This window comes from Typopeltis vanoorti, chromosome 23 (genome assembly GCF_054136105.1).
Source record: "Typopeltis vanoorti isolate ZY-2024b chromosome 23, IOZ_Tvanoo_1.0, whole genome shotgun sequence".
Classification (NCBI taxonomy): domain Eukaryota; kingdom Metazoa; phylum Arthropoda; class Arachnida; order Uropygi; family Thelyphonidae; genus Typopeltis; species Typopeltis vanoorti.
In genome coordinates, this window is record NC_143571.1 from 22103095 (window position 1) to 22128998 (window position 25904).

Here is a 25904-nt window from a genome sequence, read left to right on the forward strand (position 1 = left end):
TTCCTAATATCCTCGTTTTTAATATGATATTGCCATTGATGCCATCTGTTCATGCCTATAATCTTTCTCAGGACTCTCATATCTGTGGTCTCTAGTCTTTGGTCAAGTGTTTTACTTCTGACCCAGCTCTCAGATCCATAAGTTAAAACTGGTTTGAACACTGTCTTGTATACAGCTAATTTAGTGTTCCGACTAATTTCTCTCTTATTCCATATGAATTTATTCAATTGACTTCCTACCATACCAGCTTTGCTGATACTGTTGTCTATTTCTATATTTAATTTATCATCTTCAGTAAAATTCGTGCCTAAGTAGTTGAAATGTTTCACTTGTTCCACAGGTTCTCCATTTACAACACAGTTGACATTTTCAATGATTCTGCCTATTTTCATTGTCTTTGTCTTTTTATTGCTGACCTTCATACCATATCTATTACTACAGCTATTCAATTTAGTCAGAAAATCTTGCAGACTTGTAGCGGATTTATTTAGAAGTATAACATCATCCGCATAAAGCAAAGAGCTGACATTAACATCTCCAATTTTGATATCATGTTTAATACCACTTTCCTTCATAATTTGATCCATATAGATAATGAATAACAGAGGGGATAATGTACATCCTTGTCTCACACCAGATTTATCATTAAACCATCTTCCTGTACTTCCTTCAATTCTAACTGCTGACTTACAACTCAAAGCCTAAGTATTGCTTGATATAATGCCCCATTGACACCATATAACTGTAGCGTATTGAATAGCTTCTCTCTTGGCACCTTGTCATATGCCTTTTCCAAATCGACAAAACTTAAATACAGATCTCTGTTATATTCCTATGCCTTCTCGACTATTTGTTGTAAAGTGAAGATCTGATCCTGACAGCCTCTATTTGGCCTGAATCCAGCTTGTTTTTCACCAAGCTTTTCTTCCACAATTCTTCTCAAATGTTTCTCAAGTATACTTGCATAGATCTTGCCAGGAACACTCAGTAGGGAAATACCTCTGTAATTCTCACATTCAGTTTTATTTCCCTTTTTATATATGGATACTATGAGAGCTCTACTCCAATCATCGGAAATTCGTCCCTCTGTCCAGGCTTTCTGAACTATGCAGTGCAGCCACTATAATATTCTTATACCACCATACTTCAGCATTTCTGGTCGAATATCATTTACTCCTGCTGCCTTTCCACATTTCAAGCCTTTGATGGCTTTTTCTACTTCCTCCATTCCTAAGCTTCTTCAACAACTTCCAGAATATTTTGCCACCTTCTTGATATTTATTTTCTATGTTCCTACCAAAGTCTTCCCATGACTTTTGTTTAGCTAGTTTAACACGGTGTTTAGCATTCTTGCATTTGTCTCTGTATTCTCTAAGAGCACAAGCTGACTTATTTGCCAGGAACTTTTGATATGCTTTCTTCTTTTTCTTCACTGCCTCTTTAACTTCCTGTGTCCACCGGGGGTTCTGATTTTTCCATCCTTGTAGACAACCTCACCACATGCCTCTCTGGCTGAATCAATCAGGGTTTCCTTCAAGGCTTGCCACTGAGTCTCCAAGGTTTGGTTCCTGTTCTCAAATTCTTTCTTTCTTTTTTTTTTATTTTTCAATAATCTTTGTGTATTTTAGTCTACAATTCTCATCTGAGAGCTGCTCAACTTTTATTCGCTTTAAAACTTTCTTACATGTTATTCTTTTTAATATGAAATTCAATTTTATCCTGCTCAAGACTAAATAGTGATTGCTTCCAATTTCAAATCCTCTGTATACTCTGGTGTCCTGCACCAGGGAGAAAACATCACTATCAACAATAACATAGTCAATGAGACTTTTCTTATTCCTAGCCTCTTCTCTCCATGTGAATTTGTGCACATTTTTCAGCAACATATGTGTCAAAGTCTAGGAGGCTCAGCTGGTGTTTCTTGGTTACTTTACAGGCTGTGCAGTCCTTTCTATATAGTATTCTGGATGTTGGAATTCCATAAACTGACATACATACACACAGCATCCAAAAAATTGTTAGATTGCTTTTTTATCAGTGTTGATTGGTTTGGATGAATCTTTTTGTATTGCATATAGATTTGTTTAGTATGCTGTATTTCCTAAAATATCATTGTCCAATAACTGCCTAAAATAACTAACAGGTTCATTGGTAGTTCCCAGTCCAGGAGGGAGGCTTCCTTTCCATTGTTGAATGGGCCAAGTAGAGTGGCAAGTAACTTTCTTCCAATCAGAACTGTTATCATTCATTTCACTGTCCATAGTCATCTTCAATTTCACCGAGTTGTCTATCAACACCATCTTAGTCACTATCATTATTGCCCTTAGAGATAATAATAGGCATAACATTGTTACCCATATTGATACTTACTTCATCATCCTCACTGTCTGAAGCCAATACAGAATCTTCAGATTCATAACCAGAAATTGGTCTTTTTTGAACATGCTCCTGCTCGTTTTTCTTTCTTCCATAAAATGTTTTTACATCCCTGACTCTGTAACATAAAGTATGGTTTTGTTAGTGCCCAGTGATACTTGAAAGTCACAAACCTAATTTCATTCATAAAAACAGTATTAACTTTTCTAAGACAATATTCATGTCATATTGAAGAATTATACTTACATTTAAGTTTATATATTTTTGTTTGTTACAAACATGAATATTGTAACAAACATGCAAACAAGGACTAAACAACTAAAACATGTGGCAGTAGTCCTATTCATACAGGCATCTAGTGGTATAAATATGTAATTTCTAATATTGCCAACATTATGCAGCCAAGCAACCATACTGTAACTTACAAGTCATATTGGTCACAGAGGAATAGCATTTATAATAGCAATAAAATAATGATAAAACTGGTTTGTGACTTCAGAATTACAGTGGGTTAATGTAATCTGGAAACTGCTCTACACACAACATGGAACTTGAAGCCACTTCAGAACTCAATAAGCAGGACACTTATTTCATGCTGGGCAATGCAATTTATCTCTCATCATAACATATGATATATAACAGTTTCCCTCCAAATTAATTAGTTAGTACTCAGATATCAGATCTTATATTTTGATATTCTAAGGCACTTCTTACTGTAACAATCATCCTGGATCTCTGTCTTCCTGTAAATCTTTTTTCCTACCATCCTGGCAAAGAACACTTGTTCAGCCAATCATTCCTTTCCCATTCTGTTTAAGTGACAGATACTACCTTAGATTAGCTCTGCTCACACCTTCTTGAATGCTAATGTCAATATCCTTCCTGATATTCTAATTTTTAGTGTGGTTCTGCCATTGATGCCATCTCTTTACCACTAATTTTTCTCAGAACTCATTTCCATGATCTACAGTCGTTGATAAAGTGTTTCCAACCCAGCTCTCAGATCCATAAGGTGAAATTGGTTTGAAAACACTGTTGTGTATAAAGCTAGTTTAGTTTTTTTGACTACTTTCTTATTCCATATAAATTTTTTAATTTCATACCATATCAGCTTTACAAATTCTATTTATTTCTGTATTTAGTTTGCCATCTTCACTAAAAATTGTGCCTAAGAAAATGATTATGGCAGTTCCTATAGACTTCTATTGGATTTGTTTGAATGCATCAAGTAGAGCTGAGTTGAATATCTCCAATTTTGATATTAGGTTTAATGCCACATTCTTTCATAACATGATCCATATATCAATGATGAATAACATTGGAGATAATGTTACACCCTTGTCTCATGGTTAGGTTTGATGGAAAGAAAACAGCACAAAGAACTAATTACACAGGTTTAATAGTTTCAGTATTTTGTCAGAGACATCTAGCAGACGTTATAAAAATTGTGACAATATACATGCAATAAGTGAATGATATTAGACTAGAAGTATAAAGTCCTCTGTGGGTTCTGGTAGCTAGGCTTGGCTGTTGGTGGGAGGTCTATTATTATTATTATTACGTGACCCCTTCAAAGAGCCTAAAGACATCGAGGGAGGGCACCTACTCTACAACTCTCCGTCTCTACCTCTTGCAATCCACCAATTACAGCGAACTGCATCATCTACACCACCACTAGTATTTTCACAGACAATCACAAACATCCATCCCATGGCAGGATTCGAGCCTGCAGTATTTTGGCTGGAGATCAAATATGCTAACCACTTGGCCAACCAGGCCGACTAATAATTAATGTTTCTCAAATCTTAGGACATTTAACACAGCCATGTTTATTTAGACTACTTCAAATGTACTACCGATTCCAGAAAGTTGGTCAAGTTTGTATTTGCTATGGTGAAGTATAGTAGTTTTTTATATTCTGTGTAAGGTATCCAAGGCATGGTCAACTAGACCCACCTGACCATTGTGTAATAGTGGATGTGCTTGTATTGTTGACAGTTCGGTTTGTTTATAACATGGGGAGTTGTAAGAATGAGAAACCTTGTACACACTTGGAACATGGAGGGAATTTTCACTTGGGAGAGTGGACAAGGGCTGCCAGCTTCATATGAACTTTGAAAGCAGCATAGAGATTACTTTAAAGTTCTGGCTGTTTTTTTGAAGTTCTCCAGATATAGGGAATAGTAATAGCATTACTGTAATCTGTATGTTGGAGAGGAGATGAGAAGAACAATTGTTTTGTTAATCTTTTGGCTTTTAGTGATGGTACTGGTCCTTTTCATTTTTTCTATTTTTCTATGCTTCTAAGTGTTTCACTTTCCAGTCTTCTAGAAACTATCACTGGGATTCAATGCCTTCTGCCATGTTTGCTGTGCATTACAAACCGTGAACAACTAGAAAGGAGGGATTCTGGCAGTTTTGTACCAGTCTGTCCTAGATGGCATGACCAGGATCGATCAGCTTGTGGGCTTGCTTGCAAGGTTAGTAGTGTTGCATATAGTCTCCTTCCCCATGGTAGAGGAACATAGTCCAAGGCTTGGTATGATGCCATTCAGGGTTACCTTTGTATTCTGTTTCTGAGTGCAGTCATTGCTTGCATGGCAGGCATCCACATGTGGCTTTATGGATTGGGAGCATTAACTCTGAATCTTTTCTTTTGAGAATTAGTAATTCTTCATCCTTATGTTTATCAAGTCGTTCAGCTGCTCTGACCCAACTGCCTTTTGCAAGATCCTGGGAGGGAAGAAGAAAAAAAAAGAGTTCCTTTTATGGTTTCTGAAAAGAAAAGTTTCTTCAAGAGCAACCAAGCTTCTGTAAATATCACTACTGATCATCTAATATAACTGGAAGCATCCATTAAAAGATGCCTTACTAAAATAAAAGTACTTAATATTGGTTTTCTTTGACATGGAATAAGCATATGACATAGTTTAGAGATTTGGAATATGGAAAGATCCCTGCTACTTTGGTCTCAGAGGGAATCTTTCTCTTTTGAAAACTTTTTATCCAACTGAACTGAGTGGCAATGCTTTCTTCTAATCCTGCACCCAAGCAGGGAGAGCTCTGCAAGGTTTGGTTTTAAGTGTCACATTTTTTACAATCAAGATTAACTCAACTTTGAATACTTAAGTTACCATCTTCTATCATTTGTGTAGTTTACAAAGACAGTTGCATTAAGCCATTGACCATTTTTCAAAAATAGATGCTTGTAAATGGCTTAATTTTAACCTCAGAAGATTGCTTGTGTGCATTTTTGCCATACTGTGCAAAGACCACACTATGGTCTTTGCACAGACCCAGAAAGACTAGGGCAAACTTAATCTCAGTTGCTACAGAACCCAATTTCTTGGGGCTCATATTTGACAAAACTGACTTATTCTTATGCCAGTTCCAAGATAACTGCCATAGAGCAGTGAACATCCTTTACACCTTAGCTTCCACCATAATCAAGTTTATATCTGATAAGTGCACCATTAAAGTGCAGCAGAGAATATCTGTCGGTGCCTCAAGAGGTGGCATAATCAAGTTTATGCCTCTGCCAGAGACATGTTACAATGGTTGGATCTTATCCACCTATCTATTAAGCAGTCAGAATTGCAACTGGAGCATTTCAAACCTCAGATTCCTAGTCTCAATGTCAAAGCAAATGAACTACTTTTGTCACTTTAGTGTCAACAGCTGTCCCTGTTATGTGACTAAAATAAATTTCCTGTCAGATCATTTCATGTGGCCAATTATTTTTTGTCCATGGTTGGAGAATTTGTACAATACTCACCAGACTGCAATACATCCCTTTGATTTGTGAATAAAAGCATGACTAGAGGCTCTAGATATCAAGGTTGCTGCTGCATGGATGTAACTAAATGTACTACTGCCATGGCACACCTGCAAACAACCATGTAGTTTTTTCAAGCTCATGAACAGAATACTCTGATTTTGTGCCATTATTCTTAAATCATTCAAATTAGTTTTGGGTGAAGTCTGTGCTGTCTTCTGAGACAGTGATCTAATGAGATTCTGCCAGCATATAGCAACTTGACTACTAAGCTACATGCTCTGTATAGCTTGCACTAAACTACATGAAACCAAAATGCTACCAAAGGCACAATCTGGACAGACTTGCAAAGCTCTCTGCAGGCAATATCTGGTACACCAACAATTTCCAGTGCTGTCAGATCCAACATTAATTTTCTCAATTATGACAGCTTACTACATTTGTGTGTGTATTAGATCCTAAGCCATGTTGATGAAGGGAAATGAAGCTACATATACTGAATTTAGGTCAGGTTGTTATTAAATGAAATTAAATTATGTCAGTCTAGTCTATGCACGGACTGTAAAGAGGAAGTTCTTGCTTAGCTCTACTTAAATCACTGTCATCTTGCAAACACCTTTCTATTGAAGTATGATAATGTGCCTTTATGAGAGTTCAGTGGTTTTGCCTTATTCATCATTCATATCCTAATCAACTGTCTTTATTTCATGAGTGCAGTCACTATTTTAGTGCTTTTAAATAACCTGCCACAACTGTATATTCGGGTTATGATTCCTCCAATATTAATTTTTTTTTAAATTTCTACAAATACAATATGAAAATTTATTTGACATTGACATTATACAATATGAAAATTCATGAGTGCAGTCACTATTTTAGTGCTTTTAAATAACCTGCCACAACTGTATACTCAGGTTATGATTCCTCCAATATTAATTTTTTTTAAATTTCTACAAATACAATATGAAAATTTGACTATTCATTCTTTACTATTTGTACTGCTTTAACCTTTGTAATGGTGCAGTATAACCTTTGCTATCCTTGCACTAGCAAATCCCAAACAAATGAAACCAAACCAGAAGAATGAATGCAATTAACAGACATAACTAGTCTCATAATCTTAGTTACTTCAGCTTTGATCGAAAACAACCACATGTCTGAAATTCACGATATGGTGTTAAAAAAGTGATTAACCATGCACCAAAAATAGTGCTTAAGTTGCATCATTCATCTTGCTGTTGAGCTTGTATCGCAGACATATGCATGTTATGCTTATGAGCCTGATTTTGCAATTTTGTTTTTAAATACTTAGGGAAAAAAAAATTCAAATACTTTAAATTATTTTGAGGTTTCACTTTCAAAATGCTTTTGATAATGAATAATAGAAAAAATTTAACTGAAATCAAACTGTGTTAGCAGAATATAAGATTTGAGGGATTATGCACAACCAAAATTGATTTTAAGATATCCCTGATGTTGAAAAGGTTGGACTACTACTTCCGGGTAGCTTCGGGCAAGTATGCTGCAAGTCATCGATGTGCATGATATTTCATATTATGCCATTTAATATCATAATATTACCATGGATTAAAGATGGAGCCAACAACAGATACATTTTCATCATTAATTGCTGCTTATTGTACTAAATTTCCTGTTAAGTTTTTGACCAGTCTGTAAATAGTAACTTATACATGAATTGATAGAGTTGGCTTATTATAGCCAATTTATAGAGAGCAGAAAATAGTCATGGATGGTCTGCTATAGTGAATTTCCTTTGAAAAATAACATTTGCCTGTTTGGACATAGTAGTACCTTCTGGTAGTTTCTTATACTTGCTATGAGTTGTCTATAATTAAGTTGCTAGTATTCAGGCATCTCTTATTCTTGTGTTTTTGTATAAACTTACATGATAAAGTGAAATATATGAAGGAGAAAAAGACAAAATTAAAAACTTCAAAATTTTTACAGATTATAGGCCTCATAAATAGAACACTCAATCTAAATATAGTACAAAAAGAAGCACTTGAAAATATACAGCACTTTAGCAGTGTCCACATTATTATATGGCAATAAACAAACAAGATAAACAAAGAATAAAAACAAGTGAAATGAGATTTATAAGAACTGCAAAATACACATTATTAGACAAAAAAAGGAACAGAGATATTTTAAAAGAACTAAACAAAATCAACAATTATAAACAAAAATGGATTGAACATGTAAACCGAATGGCCAATGCCCGATATCCTAAACAAATAATAAAATATAAACCAATTGGAAAGAGAAGGCTGGGTAGACCTCAAAAAAGGATATTAGATGGATAATAAGACTGGAACAGACTAGTATGGTCTATATTCCTAATTAGCATGATGATAAAGTGATTACATCATTTATATGAACTCTTTCTTATAGGTTGTTCTTTGTAAAATTTTAAGTCATATACATTATACAGTGGTACCTTGGTTTGCGAGCATAATTCATTCCGGAAACGTACTCTTAATCCAAAGCACTCGTATATCAAAGCGAATTTCCCCATAAGAAATAATAGAAATTCAGATGATTCGTTCCAAAACTCAAAAATATTCATATAAAAATGATTACTGTAATACAAAATACATAAAGTAATCAAATTTATTAATTACATTACAATTACATATTACAGTAAATACAATTATATTGGTTAGGACGACTTTCATTGTCACTAATGGAATCACTGCTATTTGTTGACTCTTTTTCTTTTTGTGCGACTTTAACAAGGAACCTATCCAATGACACTTGCTTTTGCCTCTTTTTGAGGATATCGCAGAAATATGACATTGCATTGTCGATAAACAGAATCATCGCTTGCACTGCCATAGCCTTACTCAGGTGGTGTTTTTCTACAAACTTTTGCACTGTTTCCCACATTTTACACACTTCCCTAATCTCATTTGAAGAGAGGGATGTCTCCATCTTTTTCTCCTCCTCAGACCAGATCTCCTCCATAACCTCTTGCTGTTGCTCGCGATGCAGATCCATCAGTTCGTCAGTAGTAAACTCCTGGCCATGTTCCTCCACCAGCTCTTGAATGTCGTCCTCATTCACCTCCAGTCCCATGGTCTTCCCCAAAGACACAATTTCATCGACAACTGGCAGCTCCTGTTCATGAGCAAACCCCTCAACACAATCAGACCACAGTTTTCTTCAAGCAGAATTAAGGGTTCTCTTGGTGACCCCATCCCAGGCTTTATCGATGATCTTGACGCAGTTTACGATGTGGAAATGATTTTTCCAAAACTCTCTGAGGGTAAGGTTAGTTCCTTCAGTCACCTCGAAGCATCTCTGAAATAGTGCCATGGTGTAAAGCTTTTTAAAGTTCGAAATGACCTGTTGATTCATGGTCTAATGGAGTAGTGTTGGGAGGAAGGAACTTGACCTTAATGAACTCGAATTCTTCCAGTAAGTCGTCCTCAAGGCCTGTAGGATGAGCAGGAGCATTATCCATAACCAGCAAGAATTTGAGTGGCAATTTTTTTTCTAAAAGGTATTTCTTCACTGCAGGATTGAAGACCTCGTTAATCCACTCAGCGAACAAGGTACGAGTGACCCAAGCCTTGCTGTTGGACCTCCACATAACGTTTAACTGGCTCTTCTGCACCTTGCATTTCTTGAAGGCTCGTGGATTCTCAGAATGATACACGAGCAGGGGCTTGACTTTGAAATCACTGCTTGCATTAGCACACAGCAAGAGAGTGAGACGGTCTTTCATGGGCTTGTGACCAAGCATTGCATTCTCTTCTGCTATAATGTAGGTCCTCTTTGGCATCTTTTTCCCAAAAAGCCCCATCTCATCACAATTAAAAATTTGCTGCGGCAGGTAACACTCGGAAACCATGAGCTTCTGAAACTCGGCAACGAACGCCACAGCTGCCTTTGCGTCCGAACTTGCAGCCTCTCCGTGCCTCACAAGACTATGGATGCCAGTTCTCCTCTTAAAGTTACCAAACCATCCCCTGCTCGCCTTGAAGCCTTCTTCGTTTTCTGTAGACGTACCTGGCAGTTTACTTAAGGGGTCGGCGTACAAGGCCTTTGCCTTCTCATGATCAAGTTCTCGGTCACAGCATCACCTGCCAGCTGCTTCTCGTTTATCCACACCAAAAGCAACTTTTCAACATCTTCCAGAATACGTGGCTGTTGCTCTGATACTCTCATGACTCCTTTTGCTACATCTAGCCCCCTTAGCTCTTCTTTAATACTGTGCAAATCATTGACGTAGCCTTCTTATAAAATCTTGCGATGGCAGTCACTTGCATACCTTGTTCGTGCTTCCCGATAATTTCCTTCTTCTTACCTTTCTTTTCAACCCTTTTCTTCATTGGGGCCATTGTCGTAGTACAGTTAATAAAGAACAGTCACTACATTTGGACACAAAATAAAAAAATGCTTTACGCTCACACACGTGGTCCCAACGCTAGCATGAATGTTGACTATATGAATGAGGTATGCCGACTGAGACCACGCATGTGAGATGATTACCCACAATCCTGAGCGGCTTGTGATCACGTGATGCTCGGCAGACAAAGCGTATAGGTAATACAGTACTCGTATTGCAAGACGTCGCTCATTTATCAAGTTAAAATTTATTAAAAATTTTTGCTCCTCTTGCGAAACACTCGCAGACCAAGTCAGTTGCAATCCAAAGTACCACTGTACATGTTTTCTTTATAATGCATGATGTTTGTTACATATCCTTTTGTTCAGTTCCAGGCTATATTAGCCGATCTGTAGCTGGTAGCTATGACAATGAAGGTATTGCCATATTTGCTTTGATGTTCACCTATTATCTTTGGGTAAGTAAATATTTGCGTATTGGCATTATTATATATATACTGAAATCTGTGCATGTTAGACAGTAAAGTATTCGAAGTAATTTTGAAAGGCAGTAACTGTCACTTGAATTGCATGTTTGTTACTAAGTGCCTAAATCTTGAAGATTTTACTCACTTACACCAATGTACAATAAGAGGGCCATATGACAAAGTATAAAATAGTCAGATTAATGTAAGTAGTTACATTCCACAAACTTTACGTTATTCAAATTTTACATAAGTTATTTAACACTCTCCCCAGTTAATCATACCCTGTTGTGCTTATAGTATGTGTACACTCTCTGTCCAAAAAGAAACCGAACTTTTGATAGAAAATAGAACATGGGCCAATTATAATTATTCAAAATCATTTATTTCAATCAATATACTCTCCCTCAGCTTCAATACCGCATTTGGCACAGTCAATTTTTTAAATGTTTTTTAAATCGGTTTTTGGGATACTGTTGAGGGTCGTGGTTACTGCTGCTTGAACGCTTTCAAAGGTGTCATATCGCTTTCCTTTCATCGGCAAATGAAGTTGGGGGAAGAGAAAGAAGTCACAGGGTGCTAAATTGGGTGAATACATTGAGTGATCCAACACACAAACTTGATTTTTGCTCAAAAACTGTCTCAAAATGTTTGAACGATGAGATGGTGCATTATCGTGCAAAAGTGACCAGCTCCCTGCATCATGATATTGATGCCGTACGCGATGAATTCTCGCTATCAATTGCTTCAAAACTTCAAGATAAAACTCAACATTGACCATTTGGCCAGGCAGAACAAATTCTTTGTGGATAATGCCCTTGGAATCATAGAAACAAATCAGCATTGTCTTTACTTTTGACTTCTCCAAGTGACTTTTTATCAGGTGCCCCTCTTCTGGTGGTCTCCATCCAGCACTCTGGCACTTTGTTTTGGGCACATACTCAAAACATCACGTTTCGTCACCAGTAACGATCATTTCAAGGAAGCTTGAGTCCTTACGAGCGGTTTTAATGAGGTCCTTGCAGTGTTCAATTCAATACATTTTTTGGTCGTTGGTCAACTTGTGTGGAACAAATCGCGAATTCAATTTTCGAAGACCCAAACTTGGTCAAAATGTTGTGCACAGTTGATTTTGGAATCCCCAATTCATCTTCAATCAATCCCATGGACGATTTTTGGTTTTCTTTGATGAAATCACGCACTTTTTGGATGTTAACTTCGCTCAGTCCAGTTTTTGGACGGCTCTGCTTTTCGTCGTTCTTAAGCGTCTTACAACCACTTTGAAATCGCTTAAACCACTCATAAACTCGAGTACAGGATAAGCATTCATCACTGTATGCTTTTTGAAGCATTTGATGCTTTCGGTAAAACTTTTACCAAGTTTAACACAAAAGTCAATCGCAGCTCTGTTTGAAACTCATTATCTGACTGTCAAAACAGTCACTCTTGGCGCTATAACTCAGCTTCTAATGAAACAAATGTCATAAACAGTTGACACAACACTAATGAAGGTTGCGGCTTTCGACAACAAAAAGTTATAACCAGTGGCGCCACTAATTTCTTTTATTTTTGAAAAGTTCGGCTTCTTTTTGGACAGAAATAACCTTTAACATGTGTTAAAGGTTATTTCTGTTAGTTTCTTTCATAGGATGTGCACAAATTAATTTTAGTATATAATCAGATGTTTTCAATCAATTGGTGAGTTAGCTGAGCTTATACAGAGGTGGGATTTTTCTCTCAGAAATTTAAGTTTTTCATCCCTCAAAATAGGCAAACTGACCCCTGTGAACACATATCTACAACAAAAACACTTGCCTTTAGGGAATGCAGAAGGTGAGTAGCTAACCAGCTGCATTAATGTGCCTAGAAATCCCTAATTATAGCATGCAGCTTGCCTTGGGCAGATGAGAATTGGTAATGATGACTAGCATGAAAAAATAGAAAATGTTTAATTTTGCTGTTCAACCTTTCATATGAAGTTACCAAAAGCATCATCTATTTCTCTTTGGACATTTACGACTGAGGCAAGCATGTATTTTCCAAATGCTTTATCCACCTTCGTATTGACATCAACCCTTTAACTGCTATAGTCGAGTTAACTTGAGTGTGGGAAAAAAATGGGTACCTTGCTACAATCGAGTTAACTTGATTTGAATTTTCAATGTGTAATACTCATTTAATTTAGTTTGTGAAAGCATTTGAATTGAGTGGGCTTATAGTGCCATCTCTTAGGATTAGAAGGAACTAATTTTCAAGCTTCTGTCTGCTTTGTGGCGCTATCTTCATAAAAAAAAAAAAAAAAAAAAAAAAAAAATGAGAACATGCGCAATGTTATCAGAGCCGTCCTTGACAATAGGAGCCAGGCAATCACATGATGCGGTGATTCCAGGGTTAGTAAAAATAGCTTTGACAAGCAGACAGCAACGTTCTCTTACTGAGGCGAATTAGTAGAAGTATTAGAAACTCTACCTTCCAATTTATTAGATTTCAGTAACAATGATATTTATTTTTTAGAAAATAGTGATGGTGAAAGTTCAGATAACGAACCATCCGTGAAAAAGAAATCGTACTGATGCTTCATTGTTTCAATGGCACGATACAAATTTTCGTCCAACAGTTCACCAATTCAATAATGATAATTCAGATATTTCGGCAATTGTAGATGATGTTCAACTGTTTTTGATTTTTTCAAACTATTTTTTCCCCTTCATATAATGCAACATATTGCTGACAAAACTAATAAATATTATGTATTTTTGACTCAAAAACTACCACCAGCACCCCAATCTCGTTTGCAAAAATAGAAAAATACTACCCTAGAGGAATTATATATATTTTTTGGGATCATAATGCTTATGGCTAGGGTAAAAAAACTAACAATAGCATAATATTGGCCCAAGGATCCTCTCATAGCTACTCCACAGTTTACAGACTACGTGTCCAGGGACAGATTCCCTTTACTTTTACGTATTTTACATTTCAATGACAATGAAACTCGGGTTCCAGGACAAAGACTACACAAACTACAACCAATTATCGGTCATCTGAGAAAAACCTACAGTGAAGTATTTACCCCTTATCAAAATATATGTATTGATGAGATCTTAGTACTGTTCAAGGGCTGCCTCCAGTTCAAACAGTACATTCCTTTGAAAAGACATAGATTCGGGATCAAAGTTTTTGTTGTGAGACTGGATATGTGTTAGATTTTGTAGTGTGCACAGGGGCAACTAGACATCATTCCAGAATGTGAATTTGGGATTTCTGGGGCTGTGGTGCAAACCCTAGTGGCAAAGTATTTGCAGAAAGGGAACACATTGTGGTTAGACAATTGGTATTCTGGCCCTCTTCTGGCTACATAAAAATGGTACCAGTGCATGTGGAACTGTTAGGAAAAACAGGAAAGAGTTGCCAAAACTGAACAAAAAATTAGACAAAGGACAGGTAGAATCCAGACACACAGATAATATGATGATGGTAAAATGGCTTGATAAACGAAAAGTTTGTATGTTGACCACACTCCACACAGACTCTGTGAAACAATCAGGGAAAGTTGACAGGACAACAAACACACCAATAATGAAACCTGAATGTGTCATGGATTATAATTGGAATATGGGGGCTGTGGACAGGACACAGACATGATGGTCAGTTCTCTTGAATGTGTGTGAAAGGCCTTCAAATGGTATAGAAAATTCTTTTTCCATCTCTTGGATCTCACTGTTCTCAATTCATATATTTTGTATAATGTACATATTGGTGAAAATATCACACATGCTAATTTTCAATTGATTCTCAGAGAAATTTTTCAAAAGTTCCACATGCCAAGCCGATCACTACATTTGGACGACCATCACAGGGTGACGAAACCCCCAGACTGAGGGAAAGACATTTCCTAATACCTGTGCCACCCACACCCAAGAAAGCAAATCCCACTAGGCATTGGCATGTGTTCAAATACCACATTGGGGCAAAGAAAAAGAAAAGAGAGCCAGTATATGTGTGCCAAATGTGGCATAGCCTTATGTGTACACCCCTTCTTTCAAAATTACCACACACTATTAAAGTATTTTTGGGGAGGTGTTTCTCATTTGAAGTTGTGTGTGACATTATTGGACATGGAATAAACAAATAAATTTCAAGAATAAATTTTGGACATCCCTAACTTGAAAATAAAATTCCTATATATCAGTTTTGTTCAGTGACTTCAATTTATGCAAGGAAACAGTGCAATAATGTGTAATACATTATAGTAACTATTCATATTATTGTAAAATATTTTATAATTATGAAAATAACTCAGCAAGGAGGGTCATACTGGTTATTTAGTATCTCAGCAGTTAAAGGTTAAAAAAATGTGTTTACCAGCATCATCTAGAAATTTTCATCATGAAAAAGCATTAACTTTATGTATTTAGTTATGTTTCGGAAGTGTTGTTGGTATTGCTTGTATACTTAGCAAGAGGAACTTACGGTAAAGATGTTTTTAATTTTGTTGCAACACAAAAATCAACCTCAAAAATTTCTAAATATGTGGCAGGACACATTATGTACTTAGTACAAATTTTTTTATAATAATTATCAGATAAATACCACTTCTGAGATGTGGTACTGTAGGAAAGCCCTAAAGATTTCTTGGAACGACAGAAAAACTAATAAAGTGGTATTGAAGTTAATGGGAACCAAAACAGCACTCATGGAAAACCGACCTTATAAAGAGAAACTGCAAGATAGCAGTTCCTTGCTACATTTTGAAGAACATAAGAGACGTCACATATGACAGAACAAGAGCTAGTGCTCTGTCGAGCCATGTTCTGAATTCTGCTGACACTAATGAGTAAAACCTTGTTCATCCAGTCTTGTGGGACAAATCTGAAAATATCTTTCACTGCTATGATGAACTAGAGAGAATTGTGGAATCTAAAGAAATCATCCTTAATCAAATACATCTTAACAACCTCAGTTATCTCTCAGACTGCCATTGTGCTCCCATCCAACTTTGGCATTCACGAGATTTTGAATGAATGCACATGCCCTACAATGAGGAGATACAGAGAACAGCTTCAAATGTTCATATACTGACAATTTAATGTTTATACGTTTTACGCTAATGCTTTGATGTTTAGACTTTTTTATTTTTTCCCAATTTTTTGTTAGTTCTCTCTTATTGTGCACTTATAGAAGTCATCTTGAAGACAAAACTAGTTGTGCTGAATTAAAACAGTATTTTTTACTTTTTATCTCTTGGCTTTCAGTCATTTAATCTTTTTAAAAAAAAATCTCTCGGCCATGTAAATCCGTTATGCCGCACACGTGTGTGAATTTATTTATTTTTCATCTCTAGATCAATTTTGGCGTGTGTTGCATCCACTGCATAAGCTGTCTCCCTTGCAGATGATAGCTGTTAGATGTGCAAGTGATGTAGACACAATAACTAAAATTTTTAAAAGCCCTTTCAGAATAATTCATGTTAAGTCCAAATTTACATAAGTTAGGGACTGCCTGTATAGTAATTGAACTTAGAAAAACAAAATATAAATCTTAATTATAACTTCTATAAAATTTGGAATTTTATGGAAGTATAAAACCTTGAATTAATTCTTACATGGCACTTTTGTACATCTTGCAGTTAATTCTTCATTTTTAATTCTTCATGGAGAGTGTCATTCAGAACGTTTTCATTGAAATGCTATTTGATATCTTTTTCAAAAACACATGTAACATCAATAGCTGCTCTACTCTTCATTACTATTACATTGGCTGGCCAGTGCACCAATATAGGATTTTTTTCTCACATAAAAACTGCTTTCATTGAGTATTGTTGAAATATCATTGTAATGCTATATTCTCTGAGCCACATGCAATGTCATTTAACAAAATTGGCAGTTTCCTAAAAGATATCAAGGAGTTTGTGCTGGTTACTACAGTAGTTCAACAATATATTTCCAAGTTTATGTTAGAGACTTAATGGAGTGAAACAGCACTGAGAAGGATTTTAAATATTTTCTTTCCATTATTTCCAAATTAACTAGTTTTTCTAGTGCATGTTAGAATTAGAGAATCTATTTCCACCATGCATCATTAAATTGTTTGGCTTTCTGATTGATACACACTGTTTCTCTTGTTGGGAGCAGCGGACCGTACAAACTGATTAAAGGAGCAATGATAGATTTATTGGTCTTAGTTCTCATCATCTGTTAGATTTAATGTCTTAAACTGCACTTCCTGAGTATTTTCCTCCTTATCTTTCCATATGGTTCTTTGTGTAGAAAGTTTGCAGTGAAACTTTTCATAACATAAATTACACTTATTTGTCCAAAAAGATTAATCCAGCACATCAAGAAATCTTTTACTTCCCTGGAGGTAGAAATTAATATAGTCATTTGTTCTTAGAGCTGATTGTGTTAAGATGGCAGTTTACAGACAAGAACCAACACAAGTTGATACATCTGGTTCTATCCTATTATCATTTTCAAGTTGAGTAGAATCAAAACCCTGAACTATCAAGCTTACTCCATGTGTTCTACAGAAGCACTTTACTATTACTAGAATGCATTAAAATGATCTCTCCAATTACTGTTTAATTATCTTTAGTAAACCATCTAATGACAATATAATTTCTTTAAAACAAAAATGTTACTTGAATGAGTTTATAAGTTCTCTATATATAGTTCTTTTAATGAGATTAAAAAAAAAAATTGAATTTTAAACGATAGTTAACATTATTTGTTTTGTCAGTATTTTCAAGATAATGCATGTTACTTGTTGCTTTTTTAGGTGAGAGCAGTGAAAAGTGGTACAATTTATTGGGCATCATGGACAGCAGTTGCTTACTTTTATATGGTAAGTTTTATTATTTAGGTTGGTGTTAACACATGGAAAATTTTTTGCGACTCCTACCCATGAAATGTAAACTGGTAGTACATTAGTACCACAGATGGACAATTTTTTACATAATCCAGAAACTTTCCTCTAACACAACTTTTTTCCAAGTCACTTGAGGTCTCCAACAAGTGGAGCAATGGTTTCACACCACCCAATGAAATTAATCTTCTACCTTAAGACCATCACGAACATTGAGGTACCCAGTTTACTTATTACATATAGTGATAAACTTTATTTATGAAGGATACTTAAGAGGTGAAACATAATAATAATAAATTATTACACTTCACATAGGCCATATAAAATATATTCTTGTAATTTCAAGTTGCAAGATACTTTCATTTATCCTAAAAAATGGAATACAAAGAAAGTGTTATTAAGGACCAGTTGAATTTTGTAATAAGTAGCATTTTGATATGGAACTATGTGTTTAGGAGGAGTTAAATTTTTGCAAATTAATGATGGCACGATGCATCAGAGAACCTGTTGAACTACAGCTATGTGAGGAAACATCTAACTTGATAGCTGAATCACTTTGCAAGAGGCTGTCATTTTGAAAGTCAGTGCAGCTGGTAATTCAACTATTTAAATCCAGACATATTTGTAAAATAGAATAAATGCTAGATAATTTCCATGATAAAGTTTCAATATAGAATTTTTGCCCAGATATCAAGAGCATCTAAATACTGTTTCACTCTCATATTAATATTGTTTAATCCTGATGTTTGTTTGAACCTGTATTCAGTTCATTTATACTAAAGATGTCCCTTGATACATAGGAAAAAATTGTGTATTAAAGTTATCTACTTTTATGAATATTTATTATGTTTCATTTTGTTGCAAAACATAATCATATTTATTTGAACTTAATGGTTTTGTAGAATAACTGATTTCCTGTTCAGGGAAAGTACATTAAAAGATTGGCATGTTCCTCAGTGCAGAGTTGTTGTTGCACGCTGTTGACATTCTGTATAATGCTGCACACCATTGCACTTGTATATCCAAATGCATAAGACCGCATCTAGTTCACTGCAGCAAATGCACCCAAAACAGGATTTTATTCATAGTAGTTTGTATCACTATAGCTATTAATGCCATTCTTCCTCACATTGCCTTGATATTCAGTAATGATGATGCTTTGCAGTTGAAAAGTAGGTTCAGATCCAATCTATATGAGAAACATTTGAGGGTTTTAAAGTTCTCAATGGCTACAATCCAAAAATCGCCAACAAAATCAATTACCATTTAAAGAGATGATCATGAATCCAAATTCTGACAGATGGTTTCACATGATCCAGTTTCATATATTAAGGGAGATTTTAAGCATGTCTTGTGCCCTTAATTCCCCCCCCCCCTCCATTGTTGCTACCTAGCATCTGTGAAATTCTATGCAACTTCAACTGGTTCTATGGATAAACAGGCTAATCAGTTGTAAAATGCATTTCAGATAATCAATTATATGGTCAATTGATTTAAATATCAAGTCCAGCCTTGCATAACAAAGGATCAAAAATGCAAAATATGGGATATTCTTTGGAATGATGCGAAGTTGCTAAATAAAGCATATGTTGCCAAGTTGCTACAATTCAAATGCTTCTTCAAAGAGTCTGGATATTCTACGTCGTTCCAGTCTAAACCTCCACAGATATTCATATCCAAAATCTGGGAAATTAGTATCCTAAAAAATTGCAATACTAAACATAGTATAAACTTAAGTTTGAAACCTGGTGCCCTCATTGTTTATAGCATGTAATTTCATGCTCTGTGTTATATTGTATTTGAATTTTCCAGTGTTTATTTTGAACTGAAGATGGTTGCAATACACAAATTGAAATATCTTTAAAGTTAATTTTATCAATCTTTATGGGAATGTGCTTTTGTTTTTAAATGACTGACTTTTCCACAGTTTTCCTTCTGCCATTACATTTTGATTAGGGCTTTGAAGTAGCCATTTCCATGAGAAGAAATAATATTGTTCTCCTTAAACCAAGCTACAGTAAACTTTGCATGGAAATGCCTCACCATTCATGGTGGTATCAGTGAAACAATGGACCAATTCCATGTTTTACAGTTGGGACAGTACATACATACATACATAGCTCATGGCAAAAACATGATGTTAAAAAAGAGAATCGTCATGTCATTATATATTAACAGAATTGAAGAATTTAAAATATTTTAAGTTAAAACTTTGAAGGAAAACACAGATCTAATCTAAGAAGTTGGAAATTTAAAATAAGAGTTAAAAATAAGTCTTAATATGTTATAATAAGGAAAAGAAACATATATCATTATAAATTCAGATCTAAGTTCGTAATCCATGTCACAGCGTCAAGAGCCGCTAGTTGGGACAGTGTTACCAAGCTTAGCAACAGGATGCCACCGATAACTGACAAATTGAGATTTTTCAAGAAAACTTGCTCAATTTCTGAATCATCAGATTTGTTCTTTTGGAAAGTTTTTGTCTCAGTAGTTCCAAACAGCTTTATTATTTGGTTACTATGCCTTTCCTGGAAAGCTACCTTGAAGTCTTTTGGTTGCCATTAAAATCCACTTAAAAGTTCATTCATAGTATGTGTACTATGTAATTGTATAGTGGTAATATAAATTTGAAACTGCCTTGTGACATTGCACTGCATTTTCAAATGCTGGCCTGGTTGCTGAGAGTGGATAGCATAACTACTCTTGAGCTAAACTGGGTTTTTTTTTTTTTTTTTTTTTTTTTTTTTTTTTTTTTTCCAGATCTCACAGTGACATAGATGTCTCAGTCTTAAGTAGTACATGATTTTCATCACTCAATGAGGTTCTATTTTTGGTCTCTAGATCAGGGTTCATTATTATCTACCCTTTTATTACAGACAAAAAATTTCTTACACACCTTTCTTTTCAATGTGATTCAGTTTTATCCTGCTGTGAAAAACCAAATGATCACTTCCAGTTTCAAATCCTGTGAATACTTTTGTCCCAAACCAGTGGGAGAACATTTCAATCAACAGAGTCAATGAGACCTCTTATTCCTTGCATCTTCTCTCCATATGGATTTGTGCACATTTTTATGCCGAAACATGGTGTTAGTAATAACTAATCCATGTTCTGAACAGAAATCCAGCAGGCATTTAATGTTATTAGCTTTACGACAGCCTTTTTGTCTCTAATAAAAGTAATGCAGGAGTCATATATTATGACTTTTGACCTTATTAATATTATGACCATATATTTTGACCTTATTAATAAGGTCAAAATATGTGGTTTATTATACAAAATATATGTATAATAAACCCAAGGTTTTTTACCTTTTACCATATTTAATTTATCATCTTCAGTAAAAATCGTGCCATTTCAGCTATTTAGGCACGATTTTTACTGAAGATGGTAAATTAAATATAGAAATAGACAACAGAATCAACAAAGCTGGTATGGTGGGAAGTCAACTGAATAAATTCATATGGAATAAGAGAGAAATTAGTCGGAACACTAAATTAGCTGTATACAAGACAGTGTTCAAACCAGTTTTAACTTATGGATCTGAGAGCTGGATCAGAAGTAAAACACTTGACCAAAGACTAGAGACTTCAGATATGAGAGTCCTGAGAAAGATTATAGGCGTGAACAAATGGCATCAATGGCAGTATCATATTAAAAACGAGGATATTAGGAAAGAACTTGATATTGTCAGCATCCAGGAATGCGTTAGCAGAGCTAATCTCAGGTGGTATGGTCACTTAAACAGAATGGGCGAGGAAAGATTAGCAAAACAAGTGTTCTCTGCCAGTTTGGCAGGAAAACGACCGAGAGGAAGACCAAGATATAGGTGGATTGATACGGTACAAAGTACTTTAGATGATAGAAATATAAGATCTGATAATATTGGAGTGTTGACAAGTAACAGACTGATTTGGAGGAAAATTGTAGATAGGAAATTAATAATGATGTAATTTTTTTCATGTAGTACTATCACATCCTGTACACCCATTGAGGGTACATGGCAGGAATTTGATGATGATGGTTTTTTACCTTGGGTTTATTATACATTAAAGATACCAAAAAATATTATACTTGGTTTTGAATCCTTTTCCCAAGGAAGCAAAACAATGTTTTGTGCATGAAATATATTCATATCTGAGTTACTACTTGTATATAGAAGCTAATGACTTCATATCACTTGCCTTAGTATGTATCCCATAATGCAAAGCACCCCCTCCTTTCGAGCATGTATAATGAAATATATTTGCATGATTAGATTATGCAAAATGTCCTCTTATCGATGTTGAATTATGAATTAACTGGGAGACAGTTAATTATGAATTACTTCTAATTAATTACTTCTAGTTAATTACTTCTACATGAGTGACTGACCACTTCTGAGGTCAGTCACTCATGTAGAAGCCCTGAGTAATGATTCACTAATTTCTCTAATGTTATGAAATCAAAATCCTGTTTTGTAATAGGTTCATGTACAGGTTGTTTCAAACAACTTAGCAAATTGTTTAAAAAAATTTACTACCCAATGAATTATTAGCAGTATTCTTGCTGTTCTTTCTCCTGATCAGTATCTGACATTAAAATCTCCTTTTACTTTGCTTTCCTTCAAAAAAAAAAAATTAAAAAATTAAATTAAAATCATGGTGGCCAGATACCAAAGGAAGATAGATTTGGCTGCACTTTCTAAGAATGATTGAGAGTAATCATTCTTAGGACTTGAATAATTTTCCCCGAGAATTCAAGCATCATATTATATAACAGTAGCATTAATAACACTCAAAGCTGTTAGTGAAGTAGCTACTTCTAAATAGCAGCCACTCTGCTTTCTCAGTACTTGGCTCACTTTTTTGTAATGTTAATATTTAGCTAATTTTTGTTTTATCTTAAGGCTTGTGTTGTCATATTTTAACATGAAAAAAACAACTGAATATTAACTTAACATCAGAGCTGTTTTCATTACATTATGCTAGCATTATCAGATCCTAAACAGTACAGTACAATTTAATTTTTCATACAATCATTCTGGTTGAAGTATGGCTGACCATGAATGACTGTCAGTGCTGTTTTAAAGCATTTTTTTAAATAGTAAGCCATTAGCTAATCAGGCTGACATATTCTTGAAATCAGATATAATCCATGAACTAGTGAAGCCACTAGTTCATGTGGCAGCCACTCTGCTTTCTCAGTACTTGGCTCATTTTTTTGTAATGTTAATATTTTGCTAATTTTTGTTTTATGTTAAGACTTATGTTGTCATATTCATGTTTCACTTTAGCAGACTAGTTTATCCATGGGTTAAGATTAAATGAACAAGAAATTCTATACTACTATAGTTGGAAACCAAAGGTGTATTTTGTGGAAAGGAAAGAAGGCTGATTTCTTATAGAAAACGAAGAGAAATGACTGAAAATTTTCAGGATATGAGTAGTTTTTTCAGAAGCAATGTTACTAATTAAATAGCAATAGTAGAATTGCTATTTAATTAGTAAAACGTTTTGTAACAATGTTTTTATTATACTTCTTCATAATGAGATTCATCATCAAATTCTTGCCATGTACCCTCAAGGGGTGTACAAGATATAATAGTACTACATGAAAAATTTACATCATTACTAACTTCCTATCTACAATTTTCCTCCAAAATAGTCTGTTACTCGTCAAGACTCCAACATTATCAGATCTTATATTTCTATCATTAGAAATATATACACATTAGCACAAGAATAATGTTCATCATCATCATCAAATTCCTGCCATGTACCCTCAAGGGGTATACAGGATATGATAGTACTACATGAAAAAAATTAATCATTACTGTCCTATCTACAATTTTCCTCCAAATCAGTCTATTACTTGTCAAGACTCTAACATTATCAGATCTTATATTTCTATCGTCTAAGGCACTTTGTACCATATCAATCCACCTATATCTTGGTCTTCCTCTGGGTCGTTTAGCTGCCAACCTGGCAGAGCACACTTGGTTTGATAATCTTTCTTCGCCCATTCTGTTTAAGTAACCATACCACGTGAGATTAGCTCTGCTAACGCATTCCTGGATGTTGACAATGTCAAGTTCTTTCCTAATATCCTTGTTTTTAATATGATATTGCCATTGATGCCATCTGTTCACGAATATAATCTTTCTCAGGGCTCTCATATCTGCAGTCTCTAGTCTTTGGTCAAGTGTTTTACTTCTGACCCAGCTCTCAGATCCATAAGTTAAAACTGGTTTGAACACTGTCTTGTATACAGCTAATTTAGTGTTCCGACTAATTTCTCTCTTATTCCATATGAATTTATTCAATCGACTTCCTACCATGCCAGCTTTGCTGATTCTGTTATCTATTTCTATATTTAATTTACCATCTTCAGTAAAATTCGTGCCTAAGTAGCTGAAATGTTTCACTTGTTCCACAGGTTCTCCATTCACAACACAGTTGACATTTTCAATGATTCTGCCTACTTTCATTCTCTTTGTCTTTTTTTTTGCTGACCTTCATACCATATCTATTAAAACAGCTATTCAGTTTAGTCAGAGAATCTTGCAGACTTGTAGCGGATTTATTTAGAAGTATAACATCATCCGCATAAAGCAAAGAGCTGACATTAACATCTCCAATTTTGATATCATGTTTAACACCACTTTCCTTCATAATGCGATCCATATAGATAATGAATAACAGAGGGGATAATGTACATCCTTGTCTCACACCAGATTTAACATTAAACCATCTTCCTGTACGTCCTTCAATTCTAACTGCTGACATACAACTGAAATAAAGACTAAGTATTGCTTGATATAATGCCCCATTGATACCATATAACTGTAGCGTATTGAATAGCTTCTCTCTTGGCACCTTGTCATATGCCTTTTTCAAATCAACAAAACTTAAATACAGATCTCTATTATATTCCCATGCTTTCTCGACTATTTGTCGTAAAGTGAAGATCTGATACTGACGGCCTCTATTTGGCCTGAATCCAGCTTGTTCTTCACCAAGCTTTTCTTCCACAATTCTTCTCAACCATTTCTCAAGTATACTTGCATAGATCTTGCCAGGAACACTCAGTAGGGAAATACCTCTGTAATTCTCACATTCAGTTTTATTTCCCTTTTTATATATGGGTACTATGAGAGCTCTACTCCAATCATTGGGAATTCGTCCCTCTGTCCAGGCTTTCTGAACTATGCAGTGCAGCCACTGTAAGACTCTTATACCACCATACTTCAACATTTCTGGTCAAATATCATCTACTCCTGCTGCCTTTCCACATTTCAAGCCTTTGATGACTTTTTCTACTTCAAGTATAGATATGTATTCCTGACTGCATGACTGGTCAGTGTTTTTTACCACTGCGATGTCATCACTGCTTGTTTCATTTAGCAGTTTTTCAAAGTAATTACTCCATACTTCAAGAATATCTTTTTCTCCCATTTTGTCACCTTTATCATCTCTAACTAATTTTACAGCACTCTTTCCTCCATTCTTAAGCTTCTTCAACAACCTCCAGAATATTTTGCCACCTTCTTGATATTTATTTTCTATATTCTTGCCAAAGTCCTCCCATGACTTTTGTTTAGCTTGTTTTACACAGTGTTTAGCATTCTTGCATTTGTCTCTGTATTCTCTAAGAGCACAAGCTGACTTATTTGACAGGAACTTTTGATATGCTTTCTTCTTTTCCTTCACTGCCTCTTTAACTTCCTGTGTCCACCGGGAAGTTCTGATTTTTTTATCCTTGCAGACAACTTCACCACATGCCTCTCTCGCCGAATTAATCAATATTTTCTTCAGAGTTTGCCACTGAATCTCCAAAGTTTGATTCCTGTTCTCAAACTCTTTCATTTTTTCTTCAATAATTTTTGTGTATTTTAGTCTACAGTTCACATCTGAGAGCTGCTGAACTTTTATTCGCTTCAAAACTTTCTTACATGTTATTCTTTTCAATATGAAATTCAATTTTATCCTGCTCAAGACTAAATAGTGATCACTTCCGATTTCAAATCCTCTATACACTCTGGTGTCCTGCACAATGAGAAAACATCACTA

General features: G+C 35.1%; 1 protein-coding gene across 2 annotated transcripts in view; it reads left to right on the forward strand.

The window, feature by feature from the left end:
* Positions 1-25904, forward strand: part of Stt3B (catalytic subunit 3B of the oligosaccharyltransferase complex) — a 250419-nt gene that overhangs the window by 65570 nt on the left and 158945 nt on the right. For both annotated transcript variants that reach the window (XM_090413219.1, XM_090413218.1), the window contains exons 5-6: positions 10892-10980; positions 17764-17829. In XM_090413219.1, coding sequence (XP_090269345.1) covers positions 10892-10980; positions 17764-17829 — 155 coding nt within the window. The remainder of the gene's footprint in view (positions 1-10891; positions 10981-17763; positions 17830-25904) is intronic.